Source organism: Suncus etruscus, chromosome 3 (assembly GCF_024139225.1).
Source record: "Suncus etruscus isolate mSunEtr1 chromosome 3, mSunEtr1.pri.cur, whole genome shotgun sequence".
NCBI classification, from domain to species: Eukaryota; Metazoa; Chordata; class Mammalia; order Eulipotyphla; family Soricidae; genus Suncus; species Suncus etruscus.
Window position 1 is genome coordinate 129,533,560 of NC_064850.1, and position 19,359 is coordinate 129,552,918.

The 19,359-nt window shown below is 38.7% G+C and overlaps 1 protein-coding gene across 6 annotated transcripts in view; it reads right to left on the bottom strand.

Annotated features, from left to right (window-relative positions):
* The window catches only part of DLGAP1 (DLG associated protein 1), an 882,390-nt gene that overhangs the window by 50,444 nt on the left and 812,587 nt on the right, over window positions 1-19,359 (bottom strand). For all 6 annotated transcript variants that reach the window (XM_049770001.1, XM_049770002.1, XM_049770006.1 and 3 more), the window contains one exon: window positions 8,431-8,522. In XM_049770001.1, coding sequence (XP_049625958.1) covers window positions 8,431-8,522 — 92 coding nt within the window. The remainder of the gene's footprint in view (window positions 1-8,430; window positions 8,523-19,359) is intronic.

The window sequence follows — 19,359 nt, forward strand, 5'->3', positions numbered from 1 at the left end:
GGCTATAATTGCACAGTGTTTTGAACTTGCACCACAGAACTATGTATTTAAGATGAAAAAATTTTACAAGTATCATACCACAATTTTATTAAAAAGGGGTATTAGAGAGAGTACAAGAATTCAATGCTTGTCTTGAACAATAGGGCTTATCCCAATTTAGAGACACAAAAGAACCTTGATGCCTGACTTCTGCCTGGTAAGAATGGCTGACCCTGGTTTGATTCATAGCACTATATATGGTTCCCTAAGAACTGCCAGGAGTGATCCCTATACAGCCCCAAGTGTAGCCCAATCACACCCACCTCCATAAAGATAAATATCTGCTCTTCAATTCTAAAGAAAATGAAAAATCAAATCCCTGATTGGGAAAAAATGTTAGCAAGTGACCTATTTCTTTTTTTCTTTTGGTTTTTGGGTCACACCCAGCGGCACTCAGGGATTACTCCTGGCTCTACCAGAAATTGCTCCTGGCAGGCACAAGGGACCATATGGGATGCTGGGCTTCAAACCACCATCCTTCTGCATGTAAGGCAAACACCCTACCTCCATGCTATCTCTCTGGCCCCAAGTGACCTATTTCTTAAATAGTAATTCTTTACAATATTTGTGTCTAGATTGTAAAGACAAGAATCGAGGGGAAATAACCCAATGTTTGTTGACTGAGAGAACTTTCTCTCCTAACTTAAGAAATATAGTCTTGTTTGAAAACCACATATATTCATTATTCATGACTTGAAGTTAACAGGGCATTTAAATTAGTGGCATTCTACTGTGCAAGATTCCATCATGAAACAGACCTGGAGGACAGATGGGGCACATCTGCCAATAGCATTTTTTAATTTTTTTGGTTTTTGGGCCACACCCAGTGACGCTCAGGGGTTACATCTGGCTATGCCCTTAGAAATCGCTCCTAGCTTGGGGGACGTCGGGGGATTAAACCATGGTCCATCCTAGGTTAGTGCATGCAAGGCAGACACCTTACAGTTTGCACCACCACTCCGGCCCCTGCCAATAACATTTTTGTTCTCGTTATGTAAAGAAACACAATTCTGTATATGTATATATATACAGAATATATATATATATACAAAAATATATATATATATATATATATATATATATATATATATATATATATATATATATATATATATATATATGGGGGGGCACACTTGTGCTCAGGGACTACATGGTGTTCCAGGAGTCACATGAAGCCAGAGATTGAATCTGTGGCCCAGCACGTAAAACATGTACTTAAGCTCTTTCTTTGAGTCCTCTCCCTCGACCCTGGTGATGCTTTTTAAAGATGTCACAGTTGCTTATGAGCATATAAGGAAGACTTGTAATACACAATTTTTTTTCTTCTTGTAGAAGATTGGTTACTTATTTATAGTCTTACTCCTACTGTTTTGATTTGAAACACTAAGATCACCTAAGTTTACAAGTCTCTACCCTAAAAGATAGTCAGATGATAGTCAGTGTTAGATTGGTTCCTAATTTGTGATGAAGTCAAAAGGTGAGAATAAGTTTTTTGAGCTGTTAGAGACTCTTTTAATCTTTCTCTCTTTGTGATATCTCTTTATTTCCTTGGATCTATTTTCTTTTTCTCTCACTTTTTTTTTTTTTTTTTTTTTACAATACTGCCCTTGATCAGTTTCTTTATTTGGGGAAGGAAGAAATGGATTGTATTGTAAAAACAACAGACTTATCCTTATCGCTATAATAATAAAAAAAAACAACCCACAGTTCTTGTTAGGTAATCTTATCTGCCCAATTTTGCTTTTCAAGATTCTATCTAAACACTGTCAACATAATTATAAAAATAAAAATAACTAGACATAGAAAATTTAATAATGTCTTCTTGGAGAAATGACCCTTTATCACTACATTCTTCTTTATCCTTGGCCACTCTCCTTGCTCTGAATCTGCTCTCTAAAATTAATACTGTGAGAAAATGACCCCAAATTCGGACAAAGCTTTCACAGTAAGGTAGCAAGGTTCAGAAGAGCACCCAGAAAGACTGGGGAGATAGATAGATAGATAGATAGATAGATAGATAGATAGATAGATAGATAGAGACAGAGAGAGAGTGAGAGAGAGAGAGAGAGAAGAGGGAAGAGAGATCTTTACCAATAAAGAAAGCCCATCATGAACTGCAATCAGGAAGAAATCTAAGGTATAAAACTTTATCCTGGCTAGACTAGAGAGTTGAATATCAGGAACCCCTGATATATCAGGAACCCCAATAATGCCATCCTATGGTTACACAATTGAAATGGAAGACAAGAAATTATAGGCTATGAGTGGGGGGTGGAGTCATTGGCAGGTGCCATCTCCATGGTCACTTGATACCTTGCTGAGAGCAGTGTCAATGGACTATAAATTGTGTCTCTCTCCAAAGTAATTAACCCAGAGGACAAATCCCAAAGGTGAGCTGCCCCTAACACTGGCAAATAGCTATGCTAACTAGGGGTTAAGAGACAATTACTAGGTTTCCTTCTAGCAGCAAACATACCAGCCCCTGCTAGTACTTGCTAATAATAAGCAAGTCATATCCCTACAATCAGAAAGTACCCTTCAGACTCCCTGAGGCATATCCAGTTTGCTTTTGCTTTGCTGTTATCAACCCACAGACAGCTAGACTCTGCTCTCTGCCAGCTAGGAGTATTTACTTCCTCACCACTTAAAACTGAACTTTCAGTCTCCTCTTATGTCCTCCCTAGTACACATTTCTTTGTGACTATGGAAGGCTGATGGTTGCTAGGCAATGATGACTTTAAACCTCTGGTCACTGTAGAGGCCCATCAAATTTGGTGCAAACGTGCATCCAAGCATTCACAATCTCAACCCCCTGGTGACTTCCCAGGCAAGCATGGAACACTGGATATAATGGGGAGACAGAGGAACTGATCCAGACCAATGATCAAGATAACAGCCTGGAAAGAACTCCAAATACAACAGAGTCATGCAAGCTACCTGACAACTTCAAAGCAATAGTCCTAATGATGCTTACTGAAATGAAGAGATCAATGAACAAGAACTTTAAAAAGGCTGAGAAAATATGAACATTCATAAAAATATACAAAATGAAAAAGTACAGCCTCCAAACTAAAAATATAATAGAAAGGGTTACAACAGATAGGATAAATCGAAATTTTAATTAGTGTGCTCAAAGTTAAAAGACTGGGAAATAGTAAAAGAAAGAATTAAAAGCAATAAAGATATACAGGAGTTATTTGGTATTGCCTCAAGAGGAATCATGTTTGCATCATAGATGAAGATAGAATGAGAGGAAGTACTCAATGTTTTATTTACTGGTTTTATTTTGTTTGGGGGTGACACCTGTTGGTTCTTAGGACATACTCCTGGCTTTGTGCTCAGAAGTTGCTCTCAATGCTCAAAGGATCATGCACTGCCAGGGATCAGACAGTCCACAGAATCTTTTTTTGGGGGGGGGTGGTGGTAGGGGCACACCTGGTGACACTCAGGGGTTACTCCTGGTTATGTGCTCAGAAAATGCTCCTGGCTCAGGGGACCATATAGGACGTGAGGGGGATTGAACTGCGGTCTGTCCTAGGTCAGCCGCAAGCAAGGCAAATGCCCTACCGCTGCGCTACCACTCTAGCCTCAGTCCTCAAAATCTTTATTGGAAAAAGTAATAGCTAAGAGCTTTCCCCAAGCTAAGGAAGGAGCTAGACATGTAGATCCGAGAAGAACAAATATTAACAAACAAAATAAACCCAGATGGAGTTAAATGGGAAAGAATTAAAGATAAGAAAGAATCATCAACATTGGAAGAGGGAAGTTGACACTGGTGGTGGGATTGGCCCTGATTCATTGTATGTCTGGAACCCAACTATGAAGGACTTTGTAAATCACATTGGTTTCAATAAAATAAAGAATAATCAAATTAGTAGTAAATAAGCAAACTATCACAGGGAAAGGAAGTCCAATCAAGTTATTAGAAGATTTTTTTCCCCAAGAAAATCTAAAGTTCTATTGACCTTTAGAGAACTGTTCTACAGAACTGAATATCATGGTGGCAGAATGGGAAGAAATGGAGGTTCAGGGTGAGGGAAACAGTCTGGTGGAGAGTGTGTTGAAATATTTTAGGTTTTTTGTTTTGTTTTGTTTTGGTTTGGTTATTAGTTTGGTTTTTGGTTTTTCAGCCACACCCGTTTGATGCTCAGGGGTTACTCCTGGCTAAGCGCTCAGAAACTGCCCCTGGTTTGGGGGGACCATATGGGACGCTGGGGGATTGAACCGTGGTCCTTCCTTGACTAGCGCTAGCAAGGCTGACACCTTACTTCTAGCGCCACCTCACCAGCCCCATGTTGTGTTGAAATATTTTGTACATGAGACCCTATCATTAGTAGTATTATAAATCACAACTTCCAAAATAATCTAAAATAAAGATAAATGACCATTAAGCCATGATGGAGGAGGAACAGGAGGAGAAGAATGAGAAGGAGAAGAGGAAGAAGTAAAAGAAGGAGAGGAAGAGGAGGAGGAGAAAAAAGAGGAAGAGGAAGAAGAGAGGAAGAAGGAGAAAAAGGAGGAGGAAGAAAGAATAATAAATTCTAAAGAAGGGAGAGGCATGATATAAACCAAGCATTCAATGGAAAAAACCATTCAAGAGACTGTACCCACCTAGGTTATAACTCAGGTTTGAAGGAAGAATAAAGCAGTTTTTAAACAAACAAAAGTAAAAGGAATTCATCACTAGCACAACAGAACATCGGTAGGGCATTTGCCTTAAACACAGCCACTTGGGACAGACCCAGGTTCGATTTCAGCCATTCCATATCCCTAGTCTTCCAGGACTGATTTCTGAATGCAGAGTCAGGAGTAACCTCTGAGGGCCGCGGGGTAGCCCCAAAAGAAAAACAAACAAAAACTTGTATAAAACTTGAAGTAGATACAATAAATTAACATTTTAAAATAAGAGGAATATATAACACATAAATGTACTTTTTACATATTTCATTTCAGTTCTCATTCATTTTCATGACTGTTATTCATGGCTAGTATGTACTCAACTGATTCACTTATTTCTCTCACTACCATTGATAGTTGTTAGTGTTATTTCTCTAACTGCACTCATCACTCATTGTAGTGAGCTTCATATTGTGGTCTGGTCCTTCCAGCCCTAATCTCTATTGTCTCTGGATATCATTACCATACTGTCTTTTATTTTTCTTAAATATCACAGATGAGTGAGACTATTCTGTATCTATCTCTCTCCCTCTGACTCATTTCACTCAGCATAATAGTTTCCATGACCATGCACAAATAATCCAGTAAAATTTTATGATTTCATTTTTTCTGACAGCTGCGTATTATTCCATTGTGTACATGTACCAAAGTTTCTTTAATCACTCATCTGTTGTTGAAAATCTGGTTGTTTCCAGATTCTAGCTATTGTAAATAGCGTTGCAATGAACATAGGTGTGCAGAGGGTATTTTTGTATTATGATTTTTGTGTTCCTAGATATATCCCTAGGAGTGATATTGTTGGATTATATGAGAGTTCAATTTCCATTTTTTTGAGGAATAGAGGGGTCCTCAAACTTTTTAAACAGGGGGCCAGTTCACTGTCCCTCAGACCATTGGAGGGTCTGACTATAGTAAAAACAAAACTTATGAACGAATTCTTATGCACACTGCATATATCTTATTTTGCAACGAAGAAACAAAATAGATACAAATACAATATGTGGCCCGTGGGCCATAGTTTGAGGACCACTGGTAGATGGCATTCCCACCAGTAGTGAATGAGAGTTGCTTTATCCCCACATTTTCGCCAGCACTGATTGTTTTTGTTCTTTGTGATGTGTGCCAGTCTCTATGCATGAGATGGTACCTCATCGTTGTTTTGATTTGCATCTCCCTGATGATTAATGATGTGGAGCATTTTTCATATGCCCTTTGGCCATCTGTATTTCTTCTTTGAGGAAGTGTCTGTTCATTTCTTCTCTGTTTTTTTTATGGGGTTAGATGTTTATTTCTTGTTACGTTCTGTCAGGACCTTGTATATATTATATGATGGGTCTTGGGTGAATGGTTTCTCTCATTCTGTGGGTGGCTTTTGTGTCTTAGTCACTATTTTCTTTGAGGTTTTGAAATTTCTCAGTTTAATGTTGTCCCTTTTGTTTATTTCTTCTTCCACTTGTTTGTACAGTGGTGTTTTCTCCTTGAAGATGCCTTTAGTCTCAATGTCATGGAGTGCTTTACCTACATGTTCTTCTATATACCTTATGGTTGTGGGTCTGATGTCAAGGTCTTTAATTCATTTGGATTTGACCATTTTGCATGGTGAAATATATATCTTTGTCACTTATAACTTTTTTAAGTCTAATGTTTCTGTCATCTAATATTTATATGGCCACTCCAGCTTTTTAAAGGGAGTTGTTTACTTCGATGATTATCCTACAGTTTTTGATTTTGAGTTATGTTTGTTCTGACTATTCAGATATGTTTCTTGAAGGTAGCAGAATGTTAGATTCAGCGTTTTTGTTTGTTTGTTTTTTTAATCCATTTAGCCATTCTGTGTCTCTTACCTGGTGCATTTAGTTTTTCAGTCCTGTTATTTTATTTTGTAGTTTTCTCATTCTATTTTCATATCCTCTTGATTCTTTTTTTTTTTTTTGGTTTTTGGGCCACACCCGGTAACGCTCAGGGGTTACTCCTGGCTATGTGCTCAGAAGTTGCTCCTGACTTGGGGGACCATATGGGACACCGGGGGATCGAACCGCGGTCCATCCAAGGCTAGCGCAGGCAAGGCAGGCACCTTACCTTTAGCGCCACCGCCTGGCCCCATCCTCTTGATTCTTATTTGTGCTTCTCTCAGTTCGTTTCATGTTTTCTCTGAGTTCTATGAGGCTCCCCCATATTTCTTCTCTAGAGTCCTTATCTGTGAGGCTACATATATGGTCATCAGAGATGCAATTTTCATTCTCTATGCATGGTGGAGACATGTGTTGTTTCCCTATTGTCACGTTTGTAGCGTGGTGTTTTCACATGTTATGCTGGGTTCAATGACTAGAAGATGTGTGCAAGCGGAGTGGAGTAGCAGGGCTCCTCTGGCCCCATCTTCATTGGCAGGGTCCAGTTTAAGGTAATTTTAAGTTGATTTTAAAGAGCATTCTAAAGCTATCAGTGATTCAGGATAATTATAAAGCATTGTTTTTCTCCTTTACATTCATTCACATTCAGCATTCATGGAGCATCTACTAGCACTGGTCATTATTAAAAATATAAATTAAAAGGGGAATATAATGTCATGTTCTCTTAAATATATGCAGTCTAAAATGGGAAGGTTTTCTCCTGAAGAGGAATAGTTTGGCAATATAACTATTATAGACTCAGTGTTTATATGTGTGTATGTGAATGTTATTTGGTCACTTGAGCTAAGCTTAAAATGAACTGCTATTACATTAGGGAAAATAATAAATGAATCCTAGTTCAGGCATAGCCTCTAAATACAAGGGGGAAGAAAGAGAGTTAGAAAGAGAGAGAGAGGGGCCGGAGAGATAGCATGGAGGTAAGATGTTTGCCTTTCATGCAGGAGGTCATCGGTTCGAATCCCGGCGTCCCATATGGTCCCCCGTGCCTGCCAGGAACAATTTTTGAGCCTGGAGCCAGGAATAATCCCTGAGCACTGAGCACTGCCGGGTGTGACCCAAAAACCACAAAAAAAAAAAAAAAAAATGAAATAGAGTGAGAGAGGGAGCGGGAGTGAGAGAGAGTGGGAGAGAGAGAGAGGGAGAGAGAGAGGGAGAGAGAGAGAGAGAGAGAGGGAGAGAGAGAGGGAGAGAGAGAGAGAGAGAGAGAGAGAGAGAGAGAGAGAGAGAGAGAGAGAGAGAGAGAGAGAGAGAGAGAGAGAGAAGAAAAGTGTCTTCCTAGAGACAGGCTTTGGGGGTTAGGGGAGAACAGGAGGGCAAATTGGTGGTGGAAAATAAACCCTTGTGAAGTAATGGGTGTTGGAACATTGCATAGTTGAAACCCTCAGCTTTTTAACTCTGTATCTCATGGTGATTCAAATAAATTAAAATAAAACTGACATTAAGCATACTTTTGTATTGATATAAGGGATCCTTAATGAAAAATTCTTCTTTAGTCCTGAATGTTGTTAGCTGTCATTTCCTCAAAATATCTAATTTTACTACAAAGATATAAATACCCTAACAAAATTACAAAACAAAACAAACAAACAAAAAAAAAAAACCTTAATAAATAAATGCTCCCAAAGGTGTTCTTATGTGGTAGAGCACTTGCCTTGTATGAGTTAAGTCCTGGTTTTGCTCCAGGCACAGCAAAAATATATACCAAAAGTTATTTCAGGAGAGCATCACATTTAGTAGGTGAATGGGGGAAATGCACACGTACAACTGACTTAACAATGTTAAAACCAAAGACATTTAGACTTACCATTTTTCTTCTTCTACTTGCACTCCTACAGACTGGAACTTACTGGGTGCTTTATTTTCTCCTGGTTTCTCAGGTTCTTCAGCATCATCTACCTAAAGAAAAAATGAAATAATGGTGCTGTGTTTAACCAATTTCCTTGAAAAAATAATGCCATATTTTATCATAAACATAGGTGGGATTATATAATGGTTTGGGATGTGTAAGCTTTTTACTCAGTTTTTGTGTAATCTGGTGACTGTAACCACTTCATTATTATCCTGTGTTTTGACTTGCTGATCATAGTAAAGTAAAAGTTGATGCTTAATGATCCTAATTCAAATCTACAACTCACATCTATGATTGGTGGGCAAGTACTTACCTCTGAGCAACATATTAAAAATGAGTACTGCATAAAAAGGGATCTTAGACATCCTTAATTTGCAGATAATACAATATAAATGAAGCAAGACGATTCTTTATTGTAATTAAAATTGTAGACTTTTTTTTGAGATTTAGTATTAAATCTCATTAACCTTATAAATGATAGAATAGAATATCTTCATTTTCTTTCCTTATATTAAGAAATTGAGTTTGAGGTCTGGTTGGAGAGAGAATAGTGGGTAGGGTGCTTGTCTTGCATATGTCCAACTTGGGTTCAATTCCTATTTGTAAATTGCTTATTTATATCCCTTCCTTTAAATGGCATTTTAAAAAAATCATAGTTTATATTTTTTTCTCTTGAGCTATTTGAAAAAAATTTAATGTAGAGGATCTCTTTATTGCATACTATACTTTATTCTTTCTCAAAAAATAATTTTTTTTGGTCTCCCAAGTGGTACCTAGGAAGGTCAGGGGCTTCGTCTGGCATTTCTGAGCCAGTTGTGCAATATGCAAGTACCTGAGCTTACTGTGCTGATCTGGTCCTTTAATGCTGCAGTTAACTGCATGGTAGACCTTAACTCATACTCTCTTCTCTACCCACTATTCTGGAGACTCTTTATTACTATGCAACCAAATATAAATTTTATTATTTAAAATAAAAAGGCCTTCTATGGCATGAGCATTTTTTGTCTGAGCAGTCCTGGAGATCACGCCCAGGACTACACATACACAAGGTAAGTGTACTGTGGCGAAGTACATCTCTAACCCCTAGCTTCAGCATATTAAATTTTTTTCCTATATTTTATTTTTTATATATTAACATTTAAATCTGCCATCTTTTTTTTGTACTTTTGTTTTTTGAGTTACACCCAGTGGTGCTCAGGGCTTACTCCTGGCTCTGCACAGGTATCATTCCTAGTGGCAGGCTCAAGAGACCATGTGGCTTGAAGAATTAAACCTGTGTTGACCTCATGCAAGGCAAGTGCCCTACCCTTCGTACTATTTTTCCATTCCTTAAACTCACCATTTTAAAACATTTGTGTGTGAAAGAGAGAGTTGGGGGAAGAGAGAGACAGAGACAGACTGACAGACAGACAGACAGACAGACAGACAGACAGACAGAGAGAAAAAAAAAGAGTTCTCAGTGGGCCTCCCACGTGGGCTGGGTTGGATTCCTGCCATTGCTATTTACTTATTGCTACTAATATCAATAGTCTATTGATCTACAGGTCTTACTGTCCCATTCCCAATTTTCTAATAGAGTTTTATAATAAACCTTGATATTTTCCATGACAAGTTTTTAGCTATAAATATTTTAGCATAATGAACTCCTCCCTCAAACTTCAGACTATTCAGGGGGATTAAAACCTATTGCTAATATCCCTGAACAACAAATTGTCAGGTTCTATTTACTAAGGAATTCTAGTCACACTGGAATTTATATATAGGAACCAAGCCCAGACCTTTAGTACAGAACTTGGGCCCAGCATGTATACCATTGTGGGAGGGACATGGGGCTTGGGGTCATGTATTGATGGGGATTGACCTCAGGGCCTGGAACAAATGGCAGCTTATAAGAAAGGCATGTACCGGGGCCGGAGAGATAGCATGGAGGTAAGGCATTTGCCTTTCATACAGGAGGTCATCGGTTCGAATCCCGGCATCCCATATGGTCCTGCGTGCCTGCCAGGAGCAATTTCTGAGCCTGGAGCCAGGAATAACCCCTAAGCACTGCCAGGTGTGACCCAAAAACCACAAGAAAAGAAAAGAAAAGAAAAGAAAAGAAAAGAAAAGAAAAGAAAAGAAAGGCATGTACCCTATACTTGAGCAATCTTCATGACACCCACATAGGAATTTTTATCGGCATTTCTTTAAATATTTATGCTAATTTTGAGACAATTATTCTCTACACTACAAAATATTTCTGTGTAATAATATAGACTAGTTTCCCATTTATTCATATTTTTTAAAAATTTATATAGGAAAAGATTTTTATATCCTTCAGAAAACTCAATCCTTTCAGATAAAAGTCATTTTATAGCTTTTGTGAATGGACTCATTTTGCTCCATTACATTTTACTGTTTGTTCATATAATAAGAAGGGTCAGAAAGGTGGCTCTAAGGACTATATTTCATGTTTTATATGTGAGAATCCAAAATTCAAATACAAAGGATACTGTATAACCCTTGAAAACTGTCAGGAGTGACCCTTGAGCACTGTACCAGAAGTACTAGCACCCCATCACGGCTATGTGTGGCTTAGAAAACAACAAATAATAATGTTAAAAAAAGTTATTGGGGGCCCGGAGAGATAGCAGAGCGGTGTTTGCCTTGCAAGCAGCCGATCCAGGACCAAAGGTGGTTGGTTCGAATCCCAGTGTCCCATATGGTCCCCCGTGCCTGCCAGGAGCTATTTCTGAGCAGACAGCCAGGAGTGGCCCCTGAGCACCACCGGGAGTGGCCCAAAAACCAAAAAAAAAAAAAAAAAAAAGTTATTGGGGCTGGAGAAATAATAATTTTCTCCTTGGTCTCCTATTGACAGTATTGTATGCATATAGTTTACATATGCATAATATCCAACTTGTATTGTGACCTTAATACTGCCCTACAAAGCTCATATCTAATCTTTTACTGCCTCAGTCCCAACCCTTATTTCCCCCCATCTTCCTATGTAGGTGCAGCTCAATACATTAAGCTCAACACATAGAGTGATGAGTGCAGTTAGAGAAATAACTACACTGAAAACTATCATAACAATGTGAATGAATGAGGAAAATAGAAAGCCTGTCTTGAATACAGGTGTGGGTGGGGTGGGGAGGAGGGAGATCTGGGAAATTGGTGGTGGGAATCTTGCACTGGTGAAGGGGGGTGTTTTTTATATGACTGTTATCATACAACTACAATCATATTTGTAATCACGGTGTTTAAATAAAGATAATTAAAAAAAGTTGTTGGGGCTGGAGAAATAATATTGCAGGTAGGGTGCTTGCCTTGCATGCAGCCTACCTGGGTTCCATCTCTAACTCCACATAGGGGCTTCCAAGTCCTGCTTGAGTCATTCCTGAATGTAGAACCACAGTGCACCACTCCCAACATCTATGTTTCCCATTTCCCTCCCACTCTCCACCTGTCTCTAGGGTAGGCAATTTGCTTCACTCTCTAACTCTCTCTTTCTTTATTGATGGAGAGGTCCCTTGCTTGTCACTTTCTTCCCTTTTAGTATCGACTCTTGTCCAGAGTAGTCATTTCCAAATATCATTCTCATAATAGATCCTTCTCTACTCTACCTGCACTCACTGCTCTTTGTGGCAAGCTTCCTACCCTGTGCTGAACCTCCTGACCCTTATGTACATTATTAACATACTATCTCTTATTTTACTTATATCCCACAAATGAGTGAGATTATTCTGTCTATCCCTTTCCTTCTGGCTCATTTCACTTAGCATAATAATCTCCATATTCATCCATGTATGAGCAAATTTCATAACCTCATTTTTCCCTAATGGCTGTATAGATGTACCATAGTTTTTTTAGCCACTCATCTGTCATTGGGCACCTGGGTTGTTTTCAGATTCTGGCTCTGTAAATAGTGCTACTATGAACACAGAAGTGCAGAGGGCATTTTTGTATTGTATTTTTGTGTTCTTGGGATATATCCCTAGGAGTGGTATTGCTGGATCATATGGGGACTCAATTTTTAGCTTTCAGAGGAATGTCCATATTGTTTTCCAAAATGGCTGGTCCAGTCTGCATTCCCACCAGCAGTGAATGAGAGTCCCTTTCTTCCCACATCCATGCCAGCACAGGTTGTACTTGTTTTTGTGATGTGAAGGCACTCTGACTTGGTCCCCAACACCACATATTGTCTGTTCCCTGAGCACAGTCAGGAGTAATCTTCACACAGATCCAGGAGTAAGCCCTATAGCACAGCTGGTGTGGCCTCTAAAATAAAACAAACAAACAAAATAAACCCAAAAGGACTCTTCCTTATGAATAGATTCTGATTTAAATGACATAATCAAAGTTTTTAAAGTCTAAATGTATTAGGTACTATTGATGAGAAAAGAATCCATTGTACTTGGTAAAGAATAATTTTGCCTGAGATCTAGTTTGATCCCAGAGTGCTGTTGAGGGAAACCTCTGAGCACAGAGCACAGAAGAGTATTCCTTGAGCAACACTGAGGGTGGCCCAAAAACCAAACCACCATAATAACAATAACAAGAAGAACGTTAAGGCCAATTTTATTCAGGGAATTGTGATGAAAGGTATTAGGACTTTGCAGTATATTAAAAAAACTGGGATCAACTATAGATACATGGAAAAGTAGCACCTAACACTAAGGTACAGCAATAGTAAGATTGATGCATGATAAATAACTAAAAGAAAAAAAAAACATGGAGGCAAAGTGGGGAATTCTGTCTGCACTGAGATAACAGGATTCTTGAGAAGGCAGGCCAAAATGACCAGATATCACCTGTGGGAATATAGAAAACAAAGAGGCCATCACATAGTGGGTATTCACACGTGGGGGTCAGATTCTGACTGAACTGACTTAGCAAGATTCCTGCTAAAAGTGGACATTGGAAAAAACACAGAAATTCAAAAATTCTAGTTGGGAGAATTTAGAAAATTCTGTCTTTTATTAATAGCTTGCCTTTACTGATTTAAGACAATCGACTTTGAATCAAAATTATTTGTAATTCCTTTTTTGGTGTGGGGAGACATGCAACAGTACTCAGGGGCCTCTTCTGATCTGTGTTCAGCGAACCATTTTGCAGTGACAGTATTCAAGACCTAACTATGGGTATAACAGCATGTAAGACAAGTGCTTTAACCTCTGTACTATTTCTTCAGCCCTATGTGAACTTTTTTATTTTTCTAAGTCCTCTTTCAAATCATAGCAGCTACTTATTTGATTTAAGCTGCTTTAAAATAGCTCATCCAAGTTGGCAGAGACAACTTTCCACTTGCGGTTAGACTTATCTCTTTACATAATATATAAAATATAACCTGGTCACTTGAACAGGTATGAAAAGAATATATGAATATATGACTTTTGGGAGTGCAATCTGAAATATGCATTTTTTTTTGTTTGTTTTTGGGTCACACCCGGCAGCGCTCAGGGGTTACTCCTGACTCTACGCTCAGAAATTGCTCCTGGCAGGCTCAGGGGACCATATGGGATGCTGGGATTCGAACCACCATTCTTCTGTATGCAAGGCAAATGTCTTACCTCCATGCTATCTCTCCAGCCCCATGCATTTTTTTCTTTCAAATAAAACAAAAGAAACTGGATCCAGAGAGGAAGAAATAGTACAACAGACAAGGCTCTTGCCTTACTGCTGCCCTGAGTTTAATTTCTGGCACTGTATATGGTCTCCTAAGCCCTGCCAAGAGTGATCCCTGAGCATTACCTATTGTAACTCAAAAATTAAAAGTAAAAAATAAAATAATAGGGGCCAGAGAGATAGTATGAAGATAGGGCATTTGCCTTTCATGCAGAAGGACGGTGGTTCGAATCCTGGCATCCCATATGGTCTCCTGTGCCTGCCAGGAGCGATTTCTGAGCATGGAGCCAGGAGTAATCCCTGAGCGCTGCCGGGTGTGACCCAAAAACAAACAAACAAAAAACAATAATAAATAAATAAAATAATAAAATAATAGACCACAAGAAAGTAAATATAGTACAAAATGTGAAGGATTAAACTTAAAATTTCTTTCTTTATATATATATATATTTTTTTTTTTTGATTACCTACATGATTGTGTTTGGGTTTCAGTGATGTAAAGAACACCACCATCACCAGTGCAACATTCCCATCACCAATGTCCCAAAGCTCCCTCCTCCCCACCCAACCCCCGCCTGTACTCTAGACAGGCTTTCTATTTCACTCATACATTCTCATTATTAGGATAGTTCAAAATGTAGTTATTTCTCTAACTAAACTCATCCCTGTTTGTGGTAAGCTTCATGAGGTGGGCTGTAACTTCCAGCCCTCCTCTCTTTTGTGTCTGAAAATTATTATTGCAAGAATGTCTTTCATTTTTCTTAAAACCCATAGATGAGTGAGACCATTCTGCGTTTTCTCTCTCTCTCTCTCTCTCTCTCTCTCTCTGACTTATTTCACTCAGCATAATAGATTTCATGTACATCCATGTATAGGAAAATTTCATGACTTCATCTCTCCTGACAGCTGCATAATATTCCATTGTGTATATGTACCACAGTTTCTTTAGCCATTTGTCTGTTGAAGGGCATCTTGGCTGTTTCCAGAGTCTTGCTATGGTAAATAGTGCTGCAATGAATATAGGTGTAAGGAAGGGATTTTTGTATTGTATTAAAAACAAACAAACTTGAGTTAAATGGCAATACATGCCACAATCTATAAAACCGGGTGAGTAGAGGTGGGGTGGAGAATTAGTACAGGAGAAAAAAGATTGCATTGTACTCGACCAAACCAAATTTGATCTCTGGTACCATCGATGATCCCTAGATCTCCCCCAGAGTGATCCCTAAGTGCAGAACCAAGAGGAAGCTCAGTGTGACAATAAATAAATAAAAGAAAGAAAAAGAAAGAAAGAAAGAAAGAGAGAGAGAAAGAAAGAAAGGAAGGAAGGAAGGAAGGAAGGAAGGAAGGAAGGAAGGAAGGAAGGAAGGAAGGAAGGAAGGAAGGAAGGAAGGAAGGAAGGAAGGAAGGAAGGAAAGAGACAATTTTCAAATGCAAGTAAAAGGAAAGATAAGGTCTCAAGGAAGGGAATGAGAAACTGTACTTTGCTGTATCATTACCTATTCAAATCCAAAATAAGCTTTGATCCAAACTATTGCCAGTGTTGTCATCTTCTAAGCTTTTGCTGTGTCATGTAAATTCATCACTATCACTTTTGCCAATTGACTCAGATCCAAGTATTGAAAATGCTAATTATATCGTAACTATGATAAGTTTATGTTCCTTTTTTTTTTGTAAATAGGAACAGTCCTGATGGTACTTAGCTCTGAGGATCTTCTATCAGGATCAAATTCAGGACCATGCACATGTCAGTACATAAATATACTTTACCATTTAAACGGTTTCTTTATCTGTATCTTTTGTTCTGTTTTAATCTTGGGGCCACACTCAGTAATGTTCAGTAATTACTCCTTGCTCTGTGTTCAGGGATCACTCCTTGAGGGGCTGAGAGTACCAAGTAATATGCCAGAGATGGAATCTGTATGACCATGCACATGACCTCTGGCACTCAAAAGTTTCTGAAGAAACTGAGCCAGAGATACACTGCCATAGGGCATTTGCCTTGTAAGCAGCTGAACCAGGACCCAGGTTTGATTCCTGGCATGGTTTCCTGAGCCTGCCAGGAGCGATTTCTGAGTGCAGAGATTGGAGTAACCCCTGAGCACCACCGAGTATGAACCAAAAATTAAAAATAAAATAGAAATTGTAGGGCCTAAGAGATTAGTAAGGTATTAGAGTACCTGCCTTTAGTGTGCAATTCATGACTTATATCCCCATCACTGCCTATCTCTACTCTCAGTATTACTGGGTATATAGCCTGGTGACCACCCAAATTCACTTTGTAGGATCTGTACTACCATGGCCACATATCAGCAGGAGTATTCCCAGGCCTCCTAGTATTGGTGGCAGTGACCCTTATTTAAAAAAAAAAAAAAAAGAGAGAGAGAGAGAAGGGAGGAAGGAATGAAAGAAGGAAGGAAGGAAGAAGGAAGGAAGGAAGAAGGAAGGAAAAAAGGCAGGCAGGAAGGAAGGAGGGGAGGAAGGGAGGCATGGAGGAGGAAGGAAGGAGGAAGAGGGAAGAAGTAGAAGAAGGAATAGAAAAGGAAGAAAGAGGGAGAAAGTGAAGGAGGAAAGGATGAAGGGAAGGATAAAAGGAAGATGTTGGGTTATTAAATCCCTAAATAGAATTGAGAAAGTACATGGCAGGTAATAAAATTTTAGTGTAGGGTAATAGAAGTACTACAGTAGCATAGAAGTACTACAGTAGCTAAGGTGCTTGCTTTGCATGTGCTCAATTCTGGCTTGAACTCTAGCTTCAAGTAAGTTACCCTGGGCTCCACAATGATGATCCCTAAGTCTAATTTCAGTACAGTCTGATGTGAATCTCAAACCAAAAAATACAAAACAAAAAATTTCAATGTATTTGAAAATCATAATTTTCAAAAAGGGTAATAATAACTAAATTTGATTTTAATCCCTATTACACCAGGCACTATGTTTAGAGCTTTACATATCTTTTATCAACCATTGTTTTACTATCTATATATTTTTTTTATTTTTTTATTTTGGGTCACACCCATCGGTGCTCAGGGGTTACTCCTGTCTCTGCACTCAGAAGTCACTCCTGGCAGGCATGAGGCCTGAGATTTGAACCACCATTTGTTCAAATAAGCTGTGTGCAAGACAAACACCCTACTGCTATGCTACCTCTCCAGCCCCTACTATGTTTTTTTAAGCCAGTGGAAATTCAAAGAAAAATGTTTTTGAAAGTAGGAGAGGGACCTGATTCCTGCCATGTAATTCTGCTCTACTGCATACTGTGGCCATGAACTACCCCAACCAAAAGAGCTCCTGAGGGCACAGCAACAGAGGTGAGCTGTCCCTGCCCACAAAGGTTGGAACCAGAGGAACATGGCTGCTCCATGTTGCTTTGCGACCATGCACATCTCCTACCTAATGAATTCTACACAACATATAGAAAACACTACACTACAAGCCTGACAATAAAGAAACAACGTAGGCCAATAACATGCAAAGAGAATGAAAATGGCAGCTCTAATGAACCTAAGCATACCAACAACTTATTTAACCTCTCAGATAAGGAGTATAGAGAAGAAATATGGAGGATATTTATAGAACTCAAAGAAAGCATGGATTGAGCTGAAAGAATCATAAATAAGATTAAGAGGAAGAGGGGGAGAAAAAAATCATGAGGATATAGAAATGAAAAAATTCCAAACTGATTTTTAACATGTCTGAAAAACTTGGTAGGTAAAATGAAAACCTCACTGGAAAGCTTTTCCAGCAGAGAAACAACAGCTGATGACGGAATCAGTGAGGCAGAAAATGGTATTCCTAAAACTCCACACAACAGAAGAGATTGGAAAAGAGCCTTAAAGCAAATAATCAGACAATGGGAAAAAATCCTCAAAGAATATAAACAGACAAAAATATAAGTCTTGGGGCTGGAGCAGTGGTGCAATGTTAGGGTGTTTGCCTTGAATGTGGCTGATGTAGGACAAACTATGGTTCAATCCCCTGGTCCCCCAAGCCAGGAGTGATTTTTGAGTGCAGAACCAGGAGTAACCCCTTAGCGTCACTGGGTGTGGCCCAAAAACCAAAATCCAAAAAAAAAAAAAAAAAAAAAAAAAGAAGTCTTTGTTAAACTCAACAGAAACAACACAAGAATCATTGGAGTCCCAGAGACCCAGGAAGAACATCCACAGGAAAAATCATTACAGAGAAACTCCCAGAGCTAAAAAGTACAATCAACCAAATTGTACATGCCTGAAGAGTACCAACTAAAAGAGACCCAAAGAAAAGAAAAGCACCCCAAAACACATTCTAGTCACAATGACAAATCCCACAGACAGACATAGAATACTGAAAGCAGCAAGATCAAAAAGGGAAATTACATTTAAACGAGCATCTGTAAAATTTACAGCCGACCTGTCACAAGAAGTCCTCAAGGCCAGAAGGCAGTGGTGGGATATAGTGATAAAACTTAATGAAAAGAATGCTTCGCCTAGAATACTGCACCCAGCCAGACTTATGTTCAGGATTGAAGGAAGTGTACATAGCTTTATGGATAAACAGCAGCTCAGAAACTTTACAGACACAAAGCCAACCTTAAGAGAAAAAGTGAAAGGTCTACTTTAAGATAAGACAGACCAAGACACACACTAAAGTTCTACATAAAGATGACATAAATCCCATGACAATTATCTCTCTCAATGTCAATGGACTAAATGCACCAAGTAAGAGACACAGAGTGGCTAAATGGATTAAATAAAACTGAGTCCATCATTCTGCTGCCTACAAGAAACACACCTGAATAGTCAGAACAAACATAGACTCACAATCAAAAGATGGAGGATAATCATCCAAGCAAACAACTCCCTTTAAAATGCTGGAGTGGCCATATTCATATCAGATGATACAAACTTTAGACTTAGAAAAGTTTTAAGGGACAAAGATGGCCATTGGTAATAATCAAAAGATATGTACTACAGAAAGAAATCTCACTCCTAAACATATACTCACCCAACGAAGGACCAGAAAAATATTTAAAACAATTGTTGACAAATATGAAAGAAAATATCAATAGCAACACAATAATAGTGGGAGACCTCAACACTGTCCTGTCAACTCTTGATAGATCAACCAGGCTGAAATCCAACAGGAATATACTAGCTCTGAATGGAGAAATGGAAGAAAGTAGACTAGTAGATATATATGGCACTCCATCCCCAGAAAACTGTATACACATTCTTCTCCAATGTACATGAGTCATTCTCAAGGATAGAACACATGCTGGCTCATAAAACATACCTCCATAAG